The sequence below is a fragment of the Rhipicephalus sanguineus genome, chromosome 11 (assembly GCF_013339695.2).
Source record: "Rhipicephalus sanguineus isolate Rsan-2018 chromosome 11, BIME_Rsan_1.4, whole genome shotgun sequence".
NCBI lineage: Eukaryota > Metazoa > Arthropoda > Arachnida > Ixodida > Ixodidae > Rhipicephalus > Rhipicephalus sanguineus.
Window position 1 is genome coordinate 127,180,830 of NC_051186.1, and position 24,940 is coordinate 127,205,769.

The 24,940-nt window shown below is 58.9% G+C and overlaps 1 protein-coding gene, 3 non-coding genes and 1 pseudogene across 4 annotated transcripts; all 5 read left to right on the plus strand.

The window, feature by feature from the left end:
* Nucleotides 1–1,014: 1,014 nt before the first annotated feature.
* Nucleotides 1,015–1,207, plus strand: LOC119375710 (U2 spliceosomal RNA). Its single transcript, XR_005180448.1, has one exon. It is a non-coding gene; the product is annotated as a U2 spliceosomal RNA (small nuclear RNA).
* Nucleotides 1,208–7,779: 6,572 nt separating this feature from the next.
* On the plus strand, nucleotides 7,780–7,961 carry LOC119375716 (U2 spliceosomal RNA). The gene has a single exon (XR_005180450.1). It is a non-coding gene; the product is annotated as a U2 spliceosomal RNA (small nuclear RNA).
* Nucleotides 7,962–13,707: 5,746 nt separating this feature from the next.
* LOC119375389 (uncharacterized) lies at nucleotides 13,708–14,928 on the plus strand. Its single transcript, XM_037645569.1, has one exon. The coding sequence runs from the start codon at nucleotides 13,708–13,710 to the stop codon at nucleotides 14,926–14,928; it is 1,221 nt and encodes a 406-aa protein (XP_037501497.1).
* A 126-nt stretch (nucleotides 14,929–15,054) lies between these two features.
* Nucleotides 15,055–15,238, plus strand: LOC119375707 (U2 spliceosomal RNA). The gene has a single exon (XR_005180445.1). It is a non-coding gene; the product is annotated as a U2 spliceosomal RNA (small nuclear RNA).
* A 6,523-nt stretch (nucleotides 15,239–21,761) lies between these two features.
* Nucleotides 21,762–21,940, plus strand: LOC119375714 (U2 spliceosomal RNA; annotated as a pseudogene).
* Nucleotides 21,941–24,940: the final 3,000 nt, after the last annotated feature.

The following is a 24,940-nucleotide window of genomic DNA, read 5'->3' on the forward strand; positions in this document are numbered from 1 at the left end:
GTCGCCGAGGAGCGAGATCGCGCCCTGCATGCGCTACCGAACCAGGGCAATTTGATGGCTTGTGTCGCTGCGGACCGCGCCAGTTCGCATTTCATGTGGACGGGTGCGTACGCGCACATCGCTGACTGGCGCTTCGTACACTGCGCCCGCCTCAACCTCCTGCCCCTCAACGGTGCCATGTGGGGACCAGCTGGTCGAGACCAACGCTGCCGGACCTGCGACTACCAGCGGGAGACGCTGCACCACGTGCTGTGCCATTGCATGGCGAGGAGCGGTATGTATACGGCATGGCACAATGCAGTCATCGCCCGTCCTCGTGCCGCCGCGTCTACTCACTACTCGGTAGCCTTTGAGAACAGGCTCCTTGGCACCACCGGTCTGCGTCCCGATCTTGTCCTGGTACGTGGTGAAGAGGCCATCGTCATCGATGTGGCGTGCCCCTTTGAGAACACGCCGGCCGCCTTCGCCAACACCAGAAACGACAAGCTTTCAAAGTACGAGCCCGTCGCCGCTCACCTCCGACGCCGCTACCAGAGCCTAACGGTGGCTGCAGTCATCGTCGGAGCCCTCGGTGCGTGGGACCCCGAGAATGGCCGCGCCCTTCGGCGCCTGTGTTCCCGGCCCTACGCCCGTCTCCTAAAGAAGCGCTGCGTCAGCGAGGTCATCGCGGCGTCCCGCGCGGTGTACCACGTACACGTGCGCGGCGGGCGACCATCACCACCCTGTCATCTCCTTCCTGTGTGGTGCCATGATTCCGTGTTCTCACGTGTTTCCCAGTGATTAGTACCACACCCCAGTGCTCTGTTGCGCCCCCTCGCGCGTTTTCGCTCGCCCCCGGTGTCTTCTACTGCATCGCGGTGCTTCGTGGTGGCCCCAGTGCGTGCCTGTGTTTCACAATGCCACGCGGTGGGTGTCAGTACCGCCTCTTCTCGCCGCCCATGACTGTCTCCCGTGGGGGCCATCCCCCTACTACTTTTATGGTTTGCTGTGCGGAACTGAGTCAACTACGTCATATTGGCCTTGATGTACCGTCAGCAACATCCAATAAAACCCATCTGTTCTTATCAGCTTAATATCTGATACGGGTCCTTTTTGGACCGAAGATAATAAACTTATTTTTGGAATGGGGCGGATTGCTTGAAGCTTGCTTCACCTCCGCCACGGGTTGGCCCGGTATTGCACTATCTCCGGGATCGGGCCGCTCACCCCCTCGGGGGTGAGTAAATTGCAGTCTAAAATGATTTGGAAGTGTGATTGATTGTGAAATGTATGCCTTGTCTCGGAAAGTTTCCGTACGCTGGTGTTCACCCGCTCGCCCGCCCGGCTGACGCGGTTCTTGCGCGCGCGGTGAATGTTTCGCTCTTCGTGCACTCGTGGTGCTTGCTTCATCCAGCTCGTTGTTGGTGCGAAAGCTATTTTGTTAGTGTATTTTGCAATAGGGAGGGGGCTGAGACGAGAGGACAACAATTTTGGCACTCCCGGCTTTTGAAACGCTTTGAGGATGTTGTGCACAATGCGAGAAATGAACGTTTGGATTTTTATTTTTCATCTTTGTGCGCCCGTATGGTCAGCGCTCACATTTCAAGCAACACGCATACAGCTGCACACGCAAGGATACCCTTTTCGTCGCCTTGCGCTTGATGAAACTAAAGCAAACGACAGATGAACAAATATAGAAAGCCCTGGAACATGTGCTGCCATCACCAGTACAATGGCCAAGAGCACAAATTGATCAGGTATCGAAACGTGCGGCGGGTGCCAGCAACGAATCGCCCCTGCCGCTGGTGGAACCTGTGGCCCAAGTCGGCGGACACAAGAAAAGCACACGAACACGCACACCCGGCGCTGCACTTGAAACGAATTCTCGCTGGTCGGTGCACCACTGCATCGGGCGCGAGGTGCGTCTTTCGTTGTTTATTTTTGGAGAGGATGGTGTATAAGACGTGGGCTCTCTCTTACCACGTCTTACTTATACACTATTCCCTCCAAAATTAAGAAACAACGAAAGTGGCACCACGTGCCCCGTCGCACTTGGGCCACAGGTTTCACCAGCGGCAGAGGCGATTCCTTGCTGGCACCCACCTCGGCAATGCCCGGCACAAACAGCGTCCAGAAGAAGATGAAGAAGACGATGAAGCACAACAAGCGGCACGAGCAGGGACTCCATCAGCGGTGCGTAGCTTGTTCGGTAAAAGCATCTGTCAAGTAGGTAGGTGCAGGCTGCCACACGGTGCCGTTCATATTGTCAACCGCCTATCCAAGACCGCCCATAACCACTCTATTCACAGTTACCTCACCTGCGTTCCTCCAGAAGCTCGGACGCGGGAGCGCCGTGCCGGCGGCTCGTACACGCCACCATAGCACTCCTACTCCTCGGAATCAGCAAAACTTCGATATCGCGGACATTTCAAGCTCGGAGGAGTCGCTTGCGAGTTAGGTAGTGTGCACACGTTCACTTCGCACCGTGAAATGCTATAAAAGGAGCTTCACGACCCCACTCGTGAACGAATTCGCTGTGGTGGTGTTTGGCGAAGTGCCGTGCACACCTCTGAAATTTAAACGATTCCCGTATGCACGGCACACCACGTTCCATTACCGCGCACCACGTCACCCCCGTTCACCGGCAGCAGAAAACACGCTGGTGACATGCCGCACGGCTTCATGGGTCGGCCTCGCCGCAGGTCTTTTCTTGCCTGAGGAACGGCTCGCAGGCTGCGGCGGTGCGCTGTCCGTCTCGTCGGAACTGACTAAGGCGGTTTCAAGGTATGCATGGAGTACGCTGATGCCGTCGGCACGACCTCTTCGCGGTGCTTGACGTCGACGTTCCGGGGGCGTTGGGCAGCCAGCGTACCCCGGCAGAAGCCATGTTTAATATGTGACGTAATGGATTTTTCTTCCGAGAAAAAAAAGGGGGGGGGGCTGCTGTTGTAGATTAGGACACATTTTGGTGCCATGGCTGGTCACGAGCATTACAAGTAAACATGATGTTCGTGAAAAAGAAGTGCTGGCTCGTGTTCTGCGTGGCGTGTAGAATCACGCTGCGACCGGCGTCGTGTGTGACGTCAGCGCGCGAGCGAGGGTACGTCCACATGTTTTCTTTCGAGGCTTTGCAAAAGCAAGTTGATGGTTTTAGAAATCTTTTATGCAGGCAAGGAATTTTTGTGGCGATTGGAGTAACAGCAATGCAGTGTAGCACGCCAAACCGTGCTCGTTGCACACGGCCAGTTTGCAGTTTGCAATGTGGTCTGAAATGTTCCACTCCAATTAAGCACAATTAATTCGTTATCGCTTCTCGGCCTTTTGGCTAAGATCAAAGTCGGAGGCGGTCCCTTGTGGTCTTTGGCCACCCGACAAGGTCCCAGTATTCGGACTTGGCTGTCCAGGAGGACCTCGGAGGAACCAGGACGGACCAGGCGCTCGCACCACAGGGCCGTACCCACTAGGAGGGAGGAGCAGACCGGCAGACCAGCCTTCGACCCACTACTGGCGGAGCGGATTCTGCCCACCCCAGGACGAGGAGACCACCGGCAGAGGACTTCGTAAGCGTCTACCACCTTTCCTTGCTTGCCTCTCCCAGCCCGGATGCCGATGCCTGCGGACGACCACCACGGGCCCCGGTCCTCGTGAGAGCCACCGCCGCCACCTGGGCCTGCCAGGACCTGCTGGCACTCGGACCTCCTGCTGCCCGGACCTGCTGCCTGGGCTAGGATGCCCCGCCCCAGAGGAAGACGCCTACCGCACCAGGGGACCCGGCCCAGCCACGGCCTTCCCGGAGCGGTCCCACACCACCGCCGCCTACCGGGCGGTCTCGGTGACGACCCGCACATGCAGCGGCGGGTTCGCCGACGCCCCCCGCGCCCCAACGCCTTCGGCCGGGGACCCCCGCCTTCACCATGGCCTCGGCCAAGACCCTCCCCCCCCCCTCTCGGCCACTCCGAAGGCGACCGGCGCCTTCCCCGGTGGACTCCCCGGTACCGCCACCAACACGACGACCCCGCCCGGGTACCGCGGCTTTGGACGGGTCAACTCGACCGCACTCTTCACCAGAGCAGCCCGAGGTCGAGCCCCGTCCCCCGGTCCTGGACCACGGGGTCCTGACGGTCGACAACCCCGTCCCCGGCACCCTCCACTGTCCTCATCGGGGATGCGCCGCGGTCTACACGACCAAGACGTGTAGTCTCCGCGTCCGCTACCTCAAGCGGCACTTGGAGGGCGCCCATGGCGTCGCAGTCGGGGAAAGGGTCACAGTCTATGCCGGCTGTGCTGCCCCTTTGCCGGCACAACCGCAACGCCACTCTTGCGGTGCAGACGAGCCACCGGCTTCCACGTCCACACAGCCCGGTCTCGTGTGCTCCCGATGCCCTCGGGAGTTCCGCATGCAGCAACTCCTCCACGCCCACCTGCGGTGGCACGACCTACACGACGTGGCTGATCCAGTGGCCAGGGTCCCGCTGCCCCTGTCTGGTCGCGGTCGCTGGCCCCCCTACCCCATCTAGGGTGTCCCGATACACCGATACACTTTATCCCGATACACCGGCGTCGCCCACGCCTTGCATGCCGGTCCTTCCTCGGTTAACATCGCCGCAAGTCTCCTCCGCGGCCGCTTCACCCGTCCGTGGCCCACCTACTCTCACACCGTCCACACCCCGCGAGGCACCAGCCCCGCGCGCTCCGTCACCCCCCACACCACCACCTGCATCCCCCGGGGCCGCCTCGACCGCATCACGGTCATCCTTGCCCTCACGGACTTCTTCGGTGCCGGCAGCGCCTGACGACCCCAGCCGGATGTCGTGGAGGCTGACGTCGCGGGTGCCCCCGTGGACGACCCGGCCATGGACCTTCCCCCGCAGCACACCCGCCTGTTCGCGGAACAGGTCCGCGTCCTTCGGGCCACCCTTCGCGACGCGCCCACTGCGGAGTCTTGGGAGGCCTGCGAGGACGCAGGGAATCGGGCCGTCGCCCTCGCCGTTGCAGCCGTCCGCCTGCCAACAGCGACGACGACGCACACGCCCCGGACGATTCACCCCGCGAACACCGCCGACATTCAGCGCCTCTACCGGCGCAACCGTCGGCGTGCCGTTCGCCTTGTCCTGGAGGGTCCCCCTTGCCCCTGCGCGATTCTCCTGCAGGAGCTTCAAGATCACTGGGGGAGCACTTGGGCAGCTCGCACAGCAGACACCACCATCCTGCTTCAGCGGCCGGCGGCTCCCGCTCACGTTGACACGGCGCCTTTCACCAAAGACGAGGTCCTGACACGCTTGCGGAAGTCCGAGAACACCGCCCCGGGTTCTGTCCGACTAACCTACCATCACTGGAAGTCCGTGGACCCGGAGGCGCGGTTTCTCTCGGCGCTCTTCAACGCGTGTGTGCACCACCGCCGCACGCCGGACTCCTGGCGCACGTCAAGGACCGTCCTGATTTACAAGAAGGGCGATCCGGCGGTCCCGAGTAACTGGCGGCCCATTGCACTCGGTAGCACGGCCTCCAAGCTGTATGCCAAGTGTCTCGCCGCCCGCCTACAGACCTGGATCATGGAGCACCGCGTCTTGTCGCACTGCCAGAAGGGCTTTCTGCCGTTCGACGGTGTCTTTGAACTTACCTACCTTTTTCAGCACCGTTTCGATGCGGCTTGCTCTGGCGGTTCCGACATGTGCGCGGCGTCCTCGACTTCACGAACGCTTACGGATCGGTCCGTCACGGGGCCCTGCTCCACGCCCTTCGCGGATTCTGTGCGGGTGCCACCTTCACCGCCTTTATCGAGGACCTGTACCGGGAGAACCGAACGGTCCTCGTCGCCGCCGAAGGGACGTCTCTGAGCCAGTACCCATCGCGACTGGTCTCCGCTAGGTTTGCCCCGTCAGCGGGCTACTTTTCAACCTGGTGGTCGACCCAGTGATCCGTGGCGTTCAGGGCACTGGCGACGCACACAACAACCTCGCGTACGCCGACGACCTCACGCATCTGGCTGATTCCCCAGACCTACTGCAACGGCGAATCAGTCTCGTCGAGGCCCTGGCGACACCGCTTGGCCTGGCTCTCAACCCGGCCAAGTGTGCTTCCTTGCACATGTGCGGGTCCACGCCCGTCGGGATGCGGCCCACCATCTTTACGGTGTGCGGCGTCCCCATCACGCCGCTGCAGGACAACCAGCCTCTGCTGTTCCTGGGACGCCCCGTGGGTTTCCGCCTTCCCTTCCGCACGGGCTCGGTCAACGATGACGCCATCGACCAGCCACGCGCCACCTTCTCGTCTGTGTTGGCGCCATGGCGCACGTTTGTGTACCCGGACCTCAACTTCGCCTTGCGGTGCGGCGTCCTCTCGAAGACCGACTGGCGCCGGCTCGACGACGCCGTGCGCCCCCTGGTCAAGAGGACACTCTACCTGCAACACGAGCTTCCACCCATTACGTCTACGGGAGCGCCGCCGGTGGAGCTGCTGCCATCCCCATGGCCGCGGAGTTTTGCGACATCTGCCGCATCGACTGCGCCTTTAAGCTCCGACCACGGCGGACCGGGAGTTGCGTGCCTTAGCCCTCTCAGACGCCTACGCAATAGCCTCGGCGCGCCTCGGCTGGGAAGCGACCCGGTCGGAGCTCGAGGCGTACCTGTCGGGCGACATCGAGGGCGTCTTCCGCACTCCCGCTACTCAGCTCCGCTCGGTATGTACGGAGGTCCGCAAGGCTTCGCGTCGGCTCCACGTCGCCTGGAGCATCTCCCCCAGCGACACGACACTCGCTTGCGCCGACGTCACTATCCCGGCGACGCACCGCAACCGCGTCATGCGGTCGATCAGCGAAGTGCTCGCCGCCGACCCGGACCGTGCCCTGCACGCTCAGCCGAACCAGGGGAAGGTTATGGAATGCTGCTCGGCGGACCGCGCCAGCTCCCACATCGTGCGGAGTGGCGCTTTCACCCACTTGACTGGCGCTTTGTCCACCGGGCGTTCGACAACCTATTTCCCCTCAACGGCGGCGTCATGTGGGGGCCCCCGGATCGCGATCAACGCTGCCGGAACTGCGACTACCCGCGGGAGACCCTGCCGCACGTGCTGGGCCACTGCATGGCAAGGAACGCCCTGTACACGGTCCGGCACAACGCCGTGGTCGCCCGCATCCGAACCGCAGCCTCCCGGAGCTTCACCGTGGCATATGAGAACTGCCCCGTCGGTGACACCGGCCTGCGCCCCGACCTCGTCGCGGCGAGGAGGCCATCGTCTTGGACGTCACGTGTCCGTTTGAGAACACGCGCGAGCCCTTCTCCAGCGCGCGGAACGAGAAAGTGTCACGGTATGAGCCCGTCGCAGCGTACCTCAGCCGACGCTACCAGAGGGTCACGGTCGCAGCTATCATCGTCGGTGCTTTGGACGCTTGTGACTCGGACAACGACCGCGTCCTTCACCGCATCTACTCCCGGCCCTACCTTCACCTCTTCAAAAAGATCTGCGTGAGCGAGGTACTGGCAGCGTCGCGGAAGATCTACCATCTACACGTGCGCGGTGGCCGTCCTTGATCCACCCGTGCCGTGTCTTCTGCTCCCCACAGTGTGATCGCACGTCACTGCGATCGCCCCTGCGCTCCTTCGCGCTGTGCTTGTGCGGTGCTTGTGCTTTTCCGTGCCCACTAGTGTTTTACCACCCCGTGCGTGACCTGCCCCTACGTCTGCCAAACCAGGATTCTGCTGCGCCTTCGCGCATCCCTTTCCCGTCGGGACCGGGCCGTGGGACACCCGGCCCAGTCCAGGCCCGTTTGGTACATCCAGCTGTGTTCTATTACGGCCTTTAACCTCCTGTACCAAACATAAATAAAAAACTCCGTTCTTATCAGCCTAATATCTCATACGGGTCCCATTTGCACCGAAGATATTAAACTTATTTTTGGAATGTGGCGAAGTGCTTGAAGTTTGCTTCACCTCCGCCACGGGTTGGCCCGGTATTGCACTATCTCCGGGATTGGCCCACTCACCCCTCCGGGGGTTAGAAAATTGCAGTCTAAAATCAGTTGGAAGTGTGATTGTACTAATCGTGAAATGTATGCCTTGTCTGGGAAAGATTCCGCACGCTGGTGTTCATCCGCTCGCCCGCCCCGGCTGACGTGGTTTTTGCGCGCGCGGTGAATGATTCGATCTTCGTGCAGTCGTGGTGCTTGCTCCATCCAGCTCGTTGTTGGTGCGAAAGCTATTTCGTTATTTTGTTAGTATATTTTGCAATAGAGAGGGGGCTGAGACAAGAGGACAAGAATTTTGGCACTCTCGGCTTTTGAAAAGCTTTGAAGATGTTGTGCACAATGCGCGAAATGAGCGTTTCGATTGTTATGTTGCATCTTTGCGCGTTCGTGTGGTCAGCGCTCACATTTCAAGCAACATGCATACAGCTGCACACGCAAGGATACCCTTTTTGTCGCCTTGCGCTTGATGAAACCAAAGCAAACGACGGATCAACAAATATATGAAGCCCTGGAACATGTGCTGTCATCAGCAGTGCAATGGCCGAGAGCACAAATTGATCAGGTATCGAAACGTGCGGATGGTGCCAGCAACGAATCGCCCCTGCCGCTGGTGGAATCTGTGGCCCAAGTCGGCGGACACAAGAAAAGCACACGAACACACGTACCCGGCGCTGCACTTGAAACGAATTCTCGCTCCTCGAGCGCGTAGTGTGACTTTCGTTGTTTCTTAATTTTGGAGGGAATAGTGTACAAGTAAGACGTGGTAAGAGAGAGACCATGTCTCACTTATTCACCATCCCCTCCAAAAATAAGAAACAGTGGTGCACCGACGAGCGATGCAGTGGTGCACCGACGAGCGAGGATTGGTTTCAAGTGCAGCGCCGGGTGTGCGTGTTCGTGTGCTTTTCTTGTGTCCGCGGACTTGGGCCACAGATTCTATCAGCGGCAGGGGCGATTCGTTGCTGGCACCCACCTCAGCAATGCCCGGCACAAACAGCGTCAAGACGATGAAGAAGACGATGAATCACAACACGCGGCACGAGCAGGGACTCCATCAGCGGTGCGTAGCTTGTTCGGTAAAAGCATGTGTCAACTCAGGTAGGTGCAGGCTGCCACACGGTGCCGTTCATTTCATCAACCGCCTCTCGAAGCCTGCCCGTAACCACTCTATTCACAATTAACTCACCTGCATTCCACCAGAAGCGCAGGCGATCGCTTATCCACTGATTTCCGCGACCTTTCCTGCGCTGCTTGTGCGGCCTGATGCCTCGCTCGGACGTGGGAGCGCCGTGCCGGCGGCTCGTACGCGCCACGATAGCACTCCTACCCCTCGGAGTGAGCAAAACTTCGATATCGCGAACATTTCAAGCTAAGTATATTAGGTCACATTTTGGTGCCATGGCTGGCCACGAGCATTACAAGTAAACATGATGTTCGTGAAAAAGAAGTCTGGCTCGTGTTCTGCGTGGCGTGTGGAATCACGCTGCGACCGGCGTCGTGTGTGACGTGAGCGCGCGAGCGAGAGTACGTCCACATATGTTTTTTTCGAGGCTTTCCAAAAGCAAGTTGGTGGTTTTAGAATTCTTTTATGCAGCCAAGGAATTTTTGCGGCGATTGGACTAACAGCAATGCAGTGTAGCACGCCAAAGCTTGATCGTTTTCTGCGAGTTACTCTGCTCATAACTGGGCCCCGTCACGTCGACGTCCCGCCTGGGGCTCTAACCCAAGAGAAAAGAAGGAATCCGTGGCTGCGCCGTCCCGCCTACCCGCGCGAGGTCGCTGCACCGAGGTCTCGGGCCCTCCAACCCGGAGACCCTTTTCCCACCCCATGCCAGGAGGCGCGAGGTCCCGGAGCATTGCCCGCCGTACCAGAGGTTCCCACCGCGTCGCCTGCTGCCACCTGCTTGCCAGTGGCACCAGCACCTGCTGAGCCGCCAGACCACCAGTGTGCAGCGACAGCTGCATGAACCAGTCTACTAGTCACGCCCCCCCCCACACGGTTCGGAGGAGCGCCCGGCAACGCCCCCAACATGGCCGCGCTTACTAACCCCCCCGGTGAGGGAGAATTGTTTTTTCTTTGACATTCCCGAGGGCGACATTTCGATCAATGACCTGAATATTGCCGCCGAGGCCAATGCGGGTGAGTGTCCAACAGGCAAAACAACCTAAACGGTGTCCGCGTCGTCCGTATAGAGATGAGCAAACCGGTGCCCACTTGACAACCATTGCGGGGCACCGGATAATCTTCGAATACCGCGGTATGCACAGTGTCTGCGCACGGTGCGGCGAAGTAGGCCACATGGCCAGCGCTTGCTCGGCCCCCTATTGCGCACGGTGCGGCACGTTCGGTCACGAGACGGCGGGGTGCGCAGCGGAATGTAAGAGATGCGACGGTCACCACGGAACAAGAGACTGCTTCCGCAGGCACTCCTACGCGTCTGCCGCCCGCAGAACCCTACCAGTGAACGACGCCGCTCTAGAACGAGACCCGCCAAGAGGTCTTACCTTGCCCAAGGCGGTGGACACACCTTTACGTCTACAGGTGTTGTCTCCTAAGCCTGCGCCCCCCACACAGAAGAAAGTCACCAGCTACTAGGATGGCGAGACGGAGTCCGAGCGACGCGCCGGAAGCGGGGAGACAGTGCCACCCTCAAACCAAGAGGAGAGGGGCGGCAGCGGAGACGACATGGTCACCGTGTCGTCCGGCAGCGACTCCAACGGGCCAAGTGACTTGGAAACTGTTTCGCCTCACTCATCAACCGCCACGTCGCCGACTCCCCCTCAGGAGCGCGGAGGACCAAACCGCTCGGGTCGGCGATGCGCTCGGGCCAAAAATGGATGGCAAAACCGCCAGCGCGAACTCGAGGACGATTCGGGTGAAGGCGAAGAAAAACAGCCCGTCCAAGGAGTACGTGAGCCAAATACTGAAGACCCACCCATCGTGAGTCGGGGGCATTACGCCCTCCCCGGCGACCACGACTACGGCCGGAAGGGGCCGGAACACCTTCCTGCTACCCAGACGGCGCGAACAAGCAAAAAACTGGGTTCGACCCTGAGCGCGTGTCAGCCAGTACCTGGACGCAAACAGAGCACCCGCTCGCGTTCGCGAAGGCGCGCAGAGGAGGGTGGTAAGAGCGGAGCGAGGGAAAGGGCAGTGAGTAAGGATCCCAGCCTGCGCCGGCCCGGACCCCAAACCCAGAGCAGCGATAGTGACGCACCGCCGCGAGCCAAGACCAAGAAACTCGAGAAGAGCGCTGCTGGCCAAGGGGAACGGCGCCCCAAAGGCAGCGAAATGGAACTGTGACGTGGCTACCACGTCACAACCATTCAAAACTGCAACCCCGCCCTAGCTTTTCTTTGTCCGCCTCCTCCCTACCACGGCTCCTAGCACCCTTGGGTGCTGACCTGCCTTCCTCTTTTGGAGGTCCCCGCCATCGTTCACGTCGAGATTCCTCCCACCCTCCCTTCTACCGCCGTTGCGCGAGATGCGGGTCAGCCACCGTAATCGCCCGGGCGACGCCAACGTTCGCTGGCTCGCCAGTAAGATGGTATTCACCCCACCGGGGCAAGAGGAAGCGCGTCTGCTCCGCCCGCCCACAGCTTCGGATTTCCCTGGCAGGCGCACCGATTCACTCCCCTCCCCTCCTTTCATCTCCACCCTCTTCTGTTGTTTTCCTGGAAACCCACAGCGACGGGCGATGCCTTCCCTTAAGTTCGCAACTTGGAATGTTCGTGGGTTCCGAGACAGGGACAAGCAACTTTCTGTTTTAGCCTTTGCGAAAGAGCAAGGCATCGATTTACTTTTTGTTCAGGAGACCAACTCAGGAGACGGGGCTAAGTTTCGGCGTGAGTATAACGACGAGGGTTTCTTCTCCTTAACTAATGCCAAGTCTTGCGGCGTCGGGGTTATTTTTGTTTCGGGGCGATTTCGGGAAAGGTCCCATTGTATTTTCGGAGCGAACGGGCGCACAATTATGCTTCACGCCTACATAGGCGGAAGAAAGATCCGCTTTGTGAACGTATACGCGCCCGTGACAAGAACGGACACAAATTCCTTCTTCAGCGACCTACACGACTGCCTCTCGAGCCCGTGCCGCACGTGTTGCTCGGTGATTTTAACTGCGTGGTAGACTCGACGAGAACCGTCCGGGACCCGGGACGAGGGGGATCAACCTACCGCGCCAAAGAGTTGGTAAAGATTCTTCGACACCTTAAGCTTACGGGCGTCTGGGTCTACCTGCACGACGATACGTTTGTGCCAACCCGATCTTCGCGTACCGCGGCCAGTAAAATCGACCGCACCTACGTCCCGGACTTCCTGCTCCCTTCCGTCGGGTCGTGCGAAGTCCCTGCCCTGCCTGACAACTTAGCGAGGAAGACCGACCATGTCCCGCTAATGACGACGGTGACACGAACGCCCGGGACCCGCACCAGCAATACGACCTGGCGGCGAGACCCTGCACTCTTGAAGGACGACACTAGCAGGCAAGACACCGAGGACTTTTTGAAGGAGTCGATCAGAGCCGCCGCTCCCGTAACCCCGGGAGAGTGGGACAGGCTGAAGGCCGCCTGGAAGGCGTTCCTGCAGCAGGAGGGCAGAGTAAGGAAGCGCCGGATCACGAAGGAAATGAACGAACTCCTGCGCAGGATCCGCATCATCCAAAATGCAGACTCGCTCACCGCCTGCACAGCCGACTACTTGGCCTCGTTGCAATCGCGATTCAACCGGCTACTACAAGACAAGACGCGGAGGTAGGACAAACTGAGGGCCAGCTGGGGAAACGATGGAAGTTGACCAGCGCGAAGTAAGCGGGAATGGCTGCACGAAAATCACAGCAGCGATGCGTCCCGATGGGACGACGACAGACGACCCAGTCAAAGTGGAAGCCATCTTCCGAAACTACTTCAAGGCGACCTACCAGGAAACCGAACTCGGCGAGGCACCCCCCGCGTCTCTCCAATTAAAAGACTTGTGCCAAAGCCTGAGGCGACTAGACGAGGACGAGTGCTTGACGCTGTGCGGCGAGGCGTCGCCGGAGTAATACGCTTCCGAACTCTGCCCCAGGAATGGACGGCCTACCGGCGGCTTTCTACGCGGCATGCCTAGACACCTTGGGAGACTCACAACCTACAACATCAAGTGCTCTGCCACTGTCAGAAGGGATTTCTCCCGTACGACGATATCTTCGAGCTTAATTACGTGTTCCAACACCGTCTAGACGCTGCCAGAGCCGGTGGCCCCGACCACTGTGCAGCCTTGCTCGATTTCACCAATGCGTACGGGTAGGTCCCTCATCAGGCCGAAGGCATCTCCCAGCCAGTCTCCATCTCGGCTGGGCTTCGCAAAGGATGTCCCCTCAGCGGTCTACTTTTCAACATGGTCATTGACCCCATCGTCCGCGACGTCCAGGGCGAGGACACCGGCCACAACATCTTGGCCTACGCGGACGATTTGACCCCCTTGGCGAAGTCACCCGACCTTCTAGCCGCATCGACAGGATCGAGGCCCTCGCAACGAGTCGGCCTGTGGCTCAACCCCGCCAAGTGCTCGTCGCTACATCTTAGCGGCGCGACGCCTGTCGGGTGCGGCCGACCTCGTTCTCGATCTCGGGGACCACCATCTCGGCCCTACGTGACTACCAGCCACAACGGTTCCTGGGTCGCCCTTTGGGCTACCGTCGTCGTCCGGGTCCGCATCGATGTTGGCGCCGTGGCAGCGTCTTGACGCCGTCAGGACCTTCGTTTTCCCGGCGCTCAACTTCCCGATGCGCTGCGGGGTTCTCACCAAGACGGACTGGCTCCGCCTCGACGACGCCATACGTCCTCTTGTTAAGAGGACCCTCTACCTGCCGGGCAATGCATCCAACCACTACATCTACGGCAACGCTGGCGGCGGCGCTGCTGGCATCCCCGTGGCGGCAGAGCTCAGTGACGTCTGCCGCGTGGATTCAGCGTACAAGTTGCTCACCACGACCGACCGGGGCCTCCGGGACATGGCGATCCTCGACGCCTATTCAGTGGCCATTTCGAGACTCGGATGGGAGGCGACCCGTTCCGAGCTCGAGGCGTACCTCTCGGGAAGCATCGAGAACGCGTTCCGGGCCCCAGCCAGCCAACTACGCTCGGTGTGGACCGAGGCGCGCAAAGCGTCTCGTCGCCTGCAGGTCTTCTGGTCCCTAGACCCGGAGGACGTCCGCATCACCTGCAGTGATACCACGATCACCCCAACCCACAGCTACAGAGTGATGCGGTCCCTGCACGAGGTCCTGCCCGCCGACCGAGATCGAGCCCTCCAGGACCAGCCCAATGAAGGAAAGGTCCTGGCGTGCGTGGCGGCTGACCGGGCGAGTTCGCACCTTATGCGCACGGGGGCCTACACCCATTTCCCAGACAGGCGATTCATCCATCGGGCCCGACTGAATATCCATCCACTGAACGGCGCACGGATGTGGGGACAAGCGGATCGTGACCAGCGGTACCGCGTCTGCGGCTACTCTCGGGAGACGCTACCCCACGACGTGTGCCACTGCATGGCTCCAAGCGCCATGTACACGGCGCGACACAACGGCGTGGCGGAGCGCCTCCGCAATCCCGCATCGCCCCGCTTCACCGTCGCCTTCGCTATTCGCCCAGTTGGTGACACCAACCTACGACCCGACCTCGTCTTGGCGAGCGGCGAGGAAGCCATCGTTCTCGACGTGGCCTGCCCCTTCGAGAACACGCCCGACGCCCTCACCAACACGCGCAACGAGAAGGTCGCAAAGTACGAGCCCGTTGCAGCCTACCTTCGGCGTCGCTATCAGCGCGTCACCGTGGCCGCGATCGTCGTCGGAGCCCTCGGCACTTGGGATCCCGCCAACGACACCGTGCTTCGGAGGCTGTGTGCGCGCCCGTACTTGCGCCTTTTCAAACGTCTGTGCGTGAGTGAGGTGATAGCGGCCACGCGCGCCATCTACCACGACCAAGTGCGCGCTGGCTCGACATAACCCGTGCTGTGCCCGCCCCTCTGGGTTGTGATGTGCTGTGCCGTGTGACTTAGCCACATCGGGGCCTTCGGCCTACATCCTCCAGTCGCACTTCGCTCTCTTCGGGCTGGACTCTCTGTCCTTGTGTCAACTTGTCCTAAACATTCACAAATAAATTTCTGTTCTTATCAGCTTAGTATGTGATACGGGTCCTATTTGGACCCAAGATAATAAACTTATTTTTGGAATGGGGCGGAGTGCTTGAAGCTTGCTTCACCTCCGCCATGGGTTGGCCCGGTATTGCACTATCTCCGGGATCGGCCCACTCACCCCCTCAGGGCTGAGAAAATTGCAGTCTAATATGAGTTGGAAGTGTGATTGTATTAATCGTGAAATGTATGCCTTGTCTGGGGACCAATTCAAGTCGGCGGACCTGGCTCTGGTCAACCTCGTCCTAACACAACGCGTGAAGCCCGACTCGTTTGGGGAAGGCCAGATCGTCCTGGTCCTCAAAGAGGGAGCGCCACCCAACGAACCGTCGTCATGGCGCCCAATCACTCTACTGAACGTAGACTACAAGATTGTGGCGACCATCATAAACAACCGACTAAAACTATTCCTCCCGGACATCACTAGCCCAAAGCAGACCTGCGCCTTGCCCGGCAGGTCTTTGTTCACCAACCTCACGTTGACCCGAGACGTCTTCGAGTACGCGTCAAAGAAAAAGCTCACGGGGGGCCTTCCTCTCGCTCAATCACGCCAGGGCGTTTGACCGGGCGAGATACGCCTACCTGTTCGGAGTCCTCAACGAGTTCGGCCTCCCTGGGGACTTTGTCGCGGCGGTTAGGCTCCTCTACAACGACTTGAAGTGTTGCGTTACTGTCAACGGCTGTACTACGAATAATTTTGTTACACCCTAGTAATCAGGCAGGGGTGCCCACTGGGCTCGACCCTCTTTATTCTATCCATAGAGGCGCTATGGGAGACCAGCGCTGGATAGGTGATGCGCCGAAAAAGGGCACCTGGCGGCGAGTCGCGACATAACTCAGCCGCTCGCATGGCCTCCGCGCGCCGGCTAATCTCGGAGGCCATGCCGCTCGCGCTCAGACGACCGGCCGCACTGTACCGCGGTGAGCGAACGCGCGTGCGCCGTTCCCGTGCTTCATTTTGGCGCGAACAGCTCGAGCAGCCATTGCGCCAGTATTACTGCTCTATGGTTTAGAAAAAAATAACTTTGTCTAAAAGCTACTTTCTCAAGAAAGCACTGGAAAATGGAGAGAAGCCCTGCAAAGCAGACTACGTCTGTGCATACGGCTTCGAAGAGAGAGTGCTGTGCCGTCGTGGCGACTCCGTCGTCACCATTTTCTGGTTGCGTCATGAGATTTGTGTCAAGCCAGTGCAGGCTCACAAGTCTCCATTGATAAGTATGTGCTGCGTCGCTACCAATTGCCCACTACTGCAGTAAAAAAAAGTAAGAGGCAAGGGGTAGCTGCGTTAACGTTTTTCTGTCGTGGTATGTATGCCCAGCCCGCGGACGTTGATCAAGCAAATCACCGTGCTAGCATAGCATGTATGGTGTCGCGCTGTTATGCCCAAGGGCGCGGGATAGATTCCCGGCCACGGTGCCGCATTTCGATGGGGTTGAAATAGAAAGAACACCCGCATACTGAGATTTATGTGCACATTAAAGAACCCCAAGCGGTCAAAATTACTCTTGATTCCCACACTACGGCGTGCCTCATAATCACACCTTGTTTGTCACGTAAAACGACTGCAATTGTCGATGTGAGACAGGCAAGTGAAAAAAAAAACTAACACAGTACGTTAGCCGAATTAAACGGCGAGTAAAAATCCAAGACATTTGACCCTTTTCTAGGGAGGCATAAATTCCGATCTCAATTCGCCGCGGCAGCCACTGCACAAAGAAGCTTTACCGCATCGGCAGACTCCAGAAAGCTAAGCTTCGAGTAGTCCGCTGCTTTGTTCGTGACACGAAATCTGTCTTTAGCACTAGTGAAGTTCAACGGAGGCATCCATCGCGTGCGTATTTCTCATAACAGTTCAGCGGCTTCGGCGAACGTGCCCCCGTACGCATCTCGTAGGCAGCTTTCCTTCTGTGTAACTGTTTGCAAATAATGTAGACTACCTGCCTATCGTATCATTCACTGCACGCTGTGGCAGCAGAAGGAGCTTGGTGGTGGTCAGATGAAAAAATTGTTACATATGCCGCATGCTAGCTGCATAATATGTGTGTTTTATTACGACAAAACACCGATTAAATTCCGCTAGTTGGCCCCGGTTTCCACTGGTGGCCCTCACTATCGAGTAAATCGAGCAGACACGCGCAATTCCGTTTAGAAACCGGTCTGACACCACTAGACAGGAGAGCAGAACATACTGTGCTCGCCTGACTGTCGGAATGCAACGCCGCACCCGTTCCTATTCATATGTTTCAGAAGGAAAAACATAGGAGGGTACGTCCTCCCTCATTTCTACGTATTGTGGCACTTGAATGCGCAACAGTACCGCCAGCATCCTTTGTTTTGTTTCGGCGATACGCGCGCGCATCGCCTCAACCAGTCGCCATTCTCGTCCGCGGGAGCGGCTGGAGTATGCGCGCTTTGACCGCCAGGGCGGCACTGCCCACACCGCGGAAACTCCAGCGCTGGTTTCCTATAGACGAGTCTGTGCAGCGACACCCACATCAGGGGCCTGCCACTGACGGGTACCGAAGAATTGAAGGTTTTGGCCTACGCGGACGTCGTCTCTATGTTCGTGAGAGATGGGAAAAGCTTAGGGCGATTCCGCTGTATTTTCGGGTCCTATGCTGAAGCATCTGGCGCCCAAATCAACGAGGGAAAGAGTAAGGCCTTGCTCTTCTGCAACTTTCCCGCGGACGCAATCGGCCGCATCGAGACCGTCTCTAGCGTCAAGGTGCTAGGCATCCTTTTCACGCGCAAGGCCGTGGCGGCGTCCTCGTGGACACGCGCGCTGGAACGAGCCGCACAGTTGGTCGAGCGGGCGCGTCTCCTCGACCTCTCATTCCGCGAGGAGGCCCTTGCTGTCAAGACAAGCATTTGCACACTCGCCTTCTACGTGAGCAGTGTCGGTGATGCCAGCAAAAACAGCCAACCAGCTGAACAAGCTGATCAACGCCTTCTTGTGGGACGGGAAGCCTGTGCCGGCTTAGAGGAGCCTCTTGCAGCTGCCTCCGAGCGAGGGAGGACTCGGCCTTCCGCACGTGCTCACCACAAGCGCGGTGCTAGACCTCAAGACGGCCCGCTTACTCCACCAAGCGACGAACTACCTCGGGAGGGGCCTGCTCCTATACTGGTGCGGCACCAACAGCAGCCGTATGGACGGTCACAGACATCCCGGGCCGCTCGCAGAAACACCTTCCCCGTTTTACAAAGTGGCGTCGACAATAATGAGGATGATCGTGAAGGAGGCGCCCGACTGCGGCATCGACGCGGACCCGCCCGCGCGAATCAGGGAAATCCTAACGCGTAATCAGTTGGGCGAGGAGGAAAAACAGAAGGCCAAGAACGCGAAACAGGCGATGGAAGCACATGGTCGACGCCTGCCAAAGGAGACCCAATACTTCCTCTGGAAAAAAGCCTGGAAGGTGCTCCCGACGCGACAGAGGCTGCACCAGTGGGGCATAGCGCCCGATGCCCCAACTGCAGAAGCATCGAGACGCAAAGTCACGCGCTGTCACCGCTGTGAAGCCCGTTTGGCGCATAGTCGCGCGAACATTTGGCATCCGCCCTTCCCCAGACCACAAGAGAAACAAAGGCGCCTGCGCGAAATTCGTAGTGGCCTGCGCGCTCTTCGTGATTTGGCAGCGAAGGTCCCTTGCTGAAGCGCGACGCGCGCCAGTTAGGGCAGCGCACCCGGCCGTAGGAAAAATCAGGCGGCTCTTGTGGGCCTTTCTGTCGAACGAGCTCGAAGCCGGCGGGGAGGAGCAATTCCTCCGCCGTGGCACACCAGGTTCTTTTTTATCCGGGAAGGCCGCGTAGCTCTCCCTCTCACCCCATACTTACCCCCCTTCCCCAACACGGCAACATTGCCGCAAATGGACAGACAGCTTTCAGTTAAGCGTTAAAAGCGGCTGTGTATAGTTAGTCGGTGTATGTTGTATAATTGAATAATGTAAAAATTGTATAATGATGCGCGTGCACACTCTGTGAACTGAAAATGTGGATATACGAGCCAACACACATTGTACGTCCACGCGCCCATTGGTTGTCATGTTAAAGAAGGCATGCGTAATTGCAGTAATTGGGAAATGAGTTACAAGAATAATAAAACTTCCCTTTGTGTAGTCTTTGGTGTTACCGGAGGTTGAAAGCGGCCCCTTGTGGGCTTTGGCCACCCCCGCAAGGCCTTGTGTCTGGACTTCTGCCACCCAGGAGACCCCGGAGGAACCACGGGGAACCAGGAGGGACCAGAGGAGTGGACCCACTACAGGGGATGAGCGCCCCAGGCGAGGACCCTCTACCGGAGGAGTGGATCGGGCCCACCACAAGGACGAGGAGGCCACCGGGAGAGGATTTGGTAAGCGGTCGTCGCTTTTCCTTGCCTGCCTCTCTCGGCGCGGTCGCCGATACCTGCCGACGACCATCACGGGCCCCGGTCCTTGTGACCGCCACTGCCACCTCCTGGGCTTTCCTGGACCTGCTGCTGCCCGGACCTGTTGCCTAGGACCTACCTGGAGATGCCCGCTGACCCGGTAGACGCCGGCCTCCATGGATCTTCGAGAAGGCGGACCCCGGCCTCTCCGGTGACCTCTTCACAGGCCTCTGGGCGCAGGCCAGCTGCTGCTGGCGTGGAATCCCCGGCGCCGCCTCTCTTCCGACGACCAAGGAGAGCACGGTCCCCATCTACCTCTTCTTCGTATCCCTCCTCGGCACCGAGCTCGCCCTCTCCTTCCCTTCTTGTCAGGACGAGGCACCCAACCCTGGCCCGCAGAACATTCACCGTCCACCTGCCGGTTCCTGCTGTCCTCCGCTGCAGTCGAAGAGGCTGCGGGTGTACCTATGGCGGCTCTTCGTGGACGTCGCGCGTCCAGTCTCTATGCCGCCATTTGGAGCAGGAGCACGGCCTGCGCATCACGCGTCGTATCTATCGCTGCCTCGTCTGCGATAAAACGCTGCCAGCACGCCCGTCATCCCACTTCTGCCTGGTTGCTGGTGTACCGCTGGCGCCCGTCCCAGAGTCCCGACACCAGTGCGGCCAAAGCTCCGCGTCCTTTCCGTCGGCTCGGGGTCTCAACTCACAAGAGATGACATTCTATGCAGGAGGCATCTGCCAGAGCGGCTGCACGTCGTTCTAGCAATTCAGGACCCGCTCCGGGTCCCAGCACCCTCCCTCCATTGTCAGAACGTTCTGCCACCGCCCGGACGGCCCCGACACCACCCTCCAGCACGCTGCCACCGTCTCCAGACGCCGTCCCGCCCACTCCCACGCCGCCGCCAGGGGTACAGTCGCCCGTCAACGCTAACCGCGCCGAATCGCCTGCGGCGTCTGACATCTCCTTGTCCATGGACGACAGCTGCATCGAGCGGCTGCTGTCTTCACCTGCGGCGTCACCATCGGAATCCCCTGAAGTTGCCTCCGACACTGACGTAACAGACGATTCTGGAATCCCTCTTCCCAAGACCACACGGCCCTGTTGCGAGACCAGGCGCGGGTCCTTCGACGCACACTGCGTCAACCGCCTTCGCAGGGGTCATGGGAGCTCTACGAGGCTGCGTGGACTGCGGCCGTTGACCTTGCAACTACTGCCGTCCGCCTACCAGCCGTCTTGCCTGGCCGTCCGCCTCGACCACCGAATCCTGCGAATGCCGCCGTCATACACCGTCTCACGTGTGGCGACAAGACCATCACGTCACCTCACCGCTGCCGGGTCATGCGTTCGATCCGCGAGGTCATCGCCGCGGATCGTGAGCTCGCCCTTCGCGAGCAGGCCAACCAATGCAAAGTCATAGCCTGTGTCGCTGCTTATCGAGCGAGCTCTCATTTTCTCCGGATCGGCGCCTTCACGCAGTTCTCGGATTGGCGCTTCGTCCACCGTGCGAGACCCAACCTCCTCCCACTCAACAGGGCTCGCATGTGGGGACCGGCCGACCGGGATCAGCGTTGCCGGGCGTGTGGATACGCTCGTGAGACGCTCCCACGCGTTTCGTGCCATTGTATGGCACGCAGCGCTGCCTATACGGCGAGCCATAATGCCATCGTGTCACGACTCCGCGCAGCTGCTACGTCATCGTTCACCGTCACCTTTGAGAACCGGCCGGTTGGTGACACACCTCTTCGCCCGGATCTGGTCCTGGTGTCTGGCGAGGAGGCGCTGGTGATTGACGTCGCCTGCCCCTTTGACAACACACCGAACGCCTTGCAAACGCACGCAATGAGAAGCTCGCCAAGTACGAGCCCGTCGCCGCCTATCTGCGACGCCGTTATCAACGGGTCTCTGTCCACGCCGTCATTGTTGGCGCTCTCGGATCTTGGGACCCTGCCAACGACTCCGTTCTGCGACAGTTTTGCTCGAGACCATACCTGCGGCTCCTCAAAAAATTCTCAAAAACTCCTCAAAAGCGACACCATCGCGGCGTCACGCGGCGTGTACCACGAACATATCCGCCCTGGACGTCCTCCCGCGACGTGATTCCCTTCTGTACCGGGGTTGTTCGCATGACTGCGCTGTGTTGTGGTGTGCGTCAACCTGTGATGTGATGTTCTGTGACCTGCCCTTCGGCCCACACCTCCGGCCTGTCTCGTGCATACCTTCGTGCCGTCTATCTTCTGACCCCTCCGCACGCTACGGGCTACTTCTCTACACCCCATCCGAACTTTCTCTCAACATTCTCCCAATAAAGTCTGTTCTTATCAGCTTAATATCTCATACGGGTCCTATTTGGACCCAAGATATAAACTTACTTTTTTAATGGGGCGGAGTGCTTGAAGCTTGCTTCACCTCCGCCACGGGTTGGCCTGGTATTGCAGTATCTCCCGTATCGGCCCACTCACCCCCCTCGGAGGTGAGTAAATTGCAGTCTAAAATGAGTTGGAAGTGTGTTTGTACTAATCGTGAAATGTATGCCTTGTCTGGGAAAGTTTCCGCACGCTGGTGTTCACCCGCTCGCCCGCCCCGGCTGACGCGGTTTTTGCGCGCGCGATGAATGTTTCGCTCTTCGTGCACTTGTGGTGATTGCTCCATCCAGCTCGTTGTTGGTGCGAAAGCTATTTCGTTATCTTGTGGTAAGTTGACGTATGTGGTAAGTTGACGTCTGTGGTAAGTTGAGTTAAGATGTGGTAAGTTGACGTCTTACTTATGCACTATTCCCTCCAAAATTAAGAAACAACGAATGTCCCACCACGCGCCCCGTGCAGTGGTGCCCCGACGAGCGAGAATTCGTTTCAAATGCAGCGCCGGGTGCGCGTGTTCGTGTGCTTTTCTTGCGTCCGCCGACTTGGGCCACAGATTCCACCAGCGGCAGGTGCGATTGGTTGCTGGCACCCACCTCAGCAATTCCCGGCACAAACTGCGTCAAGAAGAAGATGAAAAAGACGATGAAGCACAACAAGCGGCACGAGCAGGGACTCCATCAGCGGTGCGTAGCTTGTTCGGTAAACGCATCTGTCAGGTCAGGTAGGTGCAGGCTGCCACACGGTGCCGTTCATTTCATCAACCACCTCTCGAAGCCGGCCCGTAACCACTCTATTCACAATTAACTCACCTGCATTCCACCAGAAGCCCAGGCGATCGCTTATCCACTGATTTCTGCGACCTTTTCCGCGCTGCTTGTGCGGCCTCATACCTCGCTCGGACGCGGGAGCGCCGTGCCGGTGGCTCGTACACGCCACCATAGCACTCCTACCCCTCGGAATCAGCAAAACTTCGATATCGCGGACATTTCAAGCTCGGAGGCGTCGCTTTCGAGTTAGGCAGTGTGTACGCGTTCGCTTCGCACTGTGCAATGCCGTAAAAGGAGCCTCACAGCTCCACTCGTGAACTAAATCGCTGTGGTGTTTGGCGGAGTGCCGTGCACACCTCCGAAATATAAACGATTCCCGTAGCACGGCACACCACCTTCCATTACCGTGCACCACGTCACCCCCATTCACCGGTGGCAGAAAACATGCTGGTGACATTCCTCACGGCTTCACGGGTCCGCCTCACCACAGGTCTTTCCTTGCCTGACGCACAGCCCGCAGGCTGTGGCGGTGCGGTGTCCGTCAGGTAAGTTGACTAAGGCGGTTTGAAGATATCCATTGTGTACGCTCAAGCCAACAGCACGACCTCGTAGCTTTGCTTGACGTCGACGTTCCGGGCGCGTTGGGCAGCGAGCGTACCCTGGCAGAATCCATGTTGAATGTGTGACGTAGTGGGGATTTTTTTCTTTTTCAGGGGAAGAGGGGGGTGCTCTTGTAATTTACGTCGTATTTTGGTGCTTGGCAATCCACGAGCTGTACAAGTAAACATGATGTTGGTAAAAAAGAAGTGCTGGCTCGCGTACTGTGTTTTGTGTGGAATCACGCTGCGACCGGCATCGTGTATGACGTCAGCGCGCGAGCGAGAGTACGTCCACGCGCGTTTTTTCGAAGCTTTGCAAAAGCAAGTTGCTGATTTTGGAATTTTATACAGGCAAAGAATTTTTCTGACGATTAGAGTAAAAAGCAATGCAGTGGACCACGCCCGGCCGTACTCATTGCACACGTCAGGTTTGCCATGCACGGACGGGTGAATTGCTTTGCTCTTTTTACCTGGTGGTTTGCCGAACCTATTATTGTGGTCTGAAACTTTCCACTCCAATTACCGATCATTAATTCGTTATAGTTTCTCGGCCTTTTCAAAGATCAAAGGGCTTTTATGGCTTCCGTCCCAGGCTTCCTGGGACTAGTGTGAGGCCGCGTGGACCCAGGCTGTCGCCTTGGCAACAGATGGTCTCCTACTCCCGCCAATACGGACCGATCGCCAGCACCGCCCACCAAATCCCGCCAATGCGGCGGAGATGGAGAGGTTATATAAGCTTAACAGACGCCGGGCGGACCGCTTCATCCTCGAAGGCCCCTCGCGGCAGTGTCACATTCCCCTACAGGAACTACAGGTCAAACATGGTCCTCGAGGACCGCGGACACCTCTCTGCCGTTTTGCCGGACGCCTGCCCCCGCTGGTGTTGACACCAGTTCGTTCTCTCCCGAAGAGGTTCTCCTGCACCTCCGCAAGTCCGAGAACACCGCTCCGGGAATCGACCGTTTCATCTACCATCATTAGCGCAGAGTCGATCCTTAGGCGCGATTCCTGGTGGCTCTCCAATTCGTGCGTGCCTTCACCACCGCCGTACATCGGACGACTTAGATGGTACTGATCTACAAAAAGGGCGACTCACAGAGGCCGTCGAACGCGCTACTCTTCGCCCTCGGCAGCAGGGCCCCCAAATTTTATGCGAAATGCCTTGCTGCCCGGTTCCAGGACTGGATCCTCCAGCACGGCGTTCTCTCGGCTTGCCAGACGGGGTTGCTCTTCGAGCTGAATTACATCCTTCAGCGCCGCCTGGACACAGCCAGGTCCGCACGGCCGGATGTTTGCGAGGCTATGCTCGGCTTCACCAGCGCCTACGGTTCGGTTCGCTATCAGGCCCTGCTCGACGCACTGGGGGGCGCCGGCGCCGGGGACGTCTTGACTGCCCTCATCGCCGATCGGTATACCGGCAACTGCACCCGCATCACCGCAGACGGCGGCGTCATGGACCCCATCCCCATTTTGTCACGTCTTCGACAGGGTTGACCTCTTACGGCCTCTTGTTTAACATCGTCATCGACCCGATCATCTGCAATGTCCAAGGCGAGGACGTCGGCCACAACATCCTGGCCTATGCGGATGACCTCACACCGCTGGACTTCCAGACACAGCGCTTCCTGGGGTGCCCCGTTGGCTTTTGTCTCATCTTTTCCACGAGACCGGTAATCGACACCGCCCACGCAGAGGCCTGGCGATACTCTCATCGATGTTGGCGCCGTGGCAGCG

Excerpts from the sequence above, each read along its gene's own strand:
- LOC119375389 (XM_037645569.1), top strand. The coding sequence starts at position 13,708 with ATGCGCTGCGGGGTTCTCACCAAGACGGACTGGCTCCGCCTCGACGAC.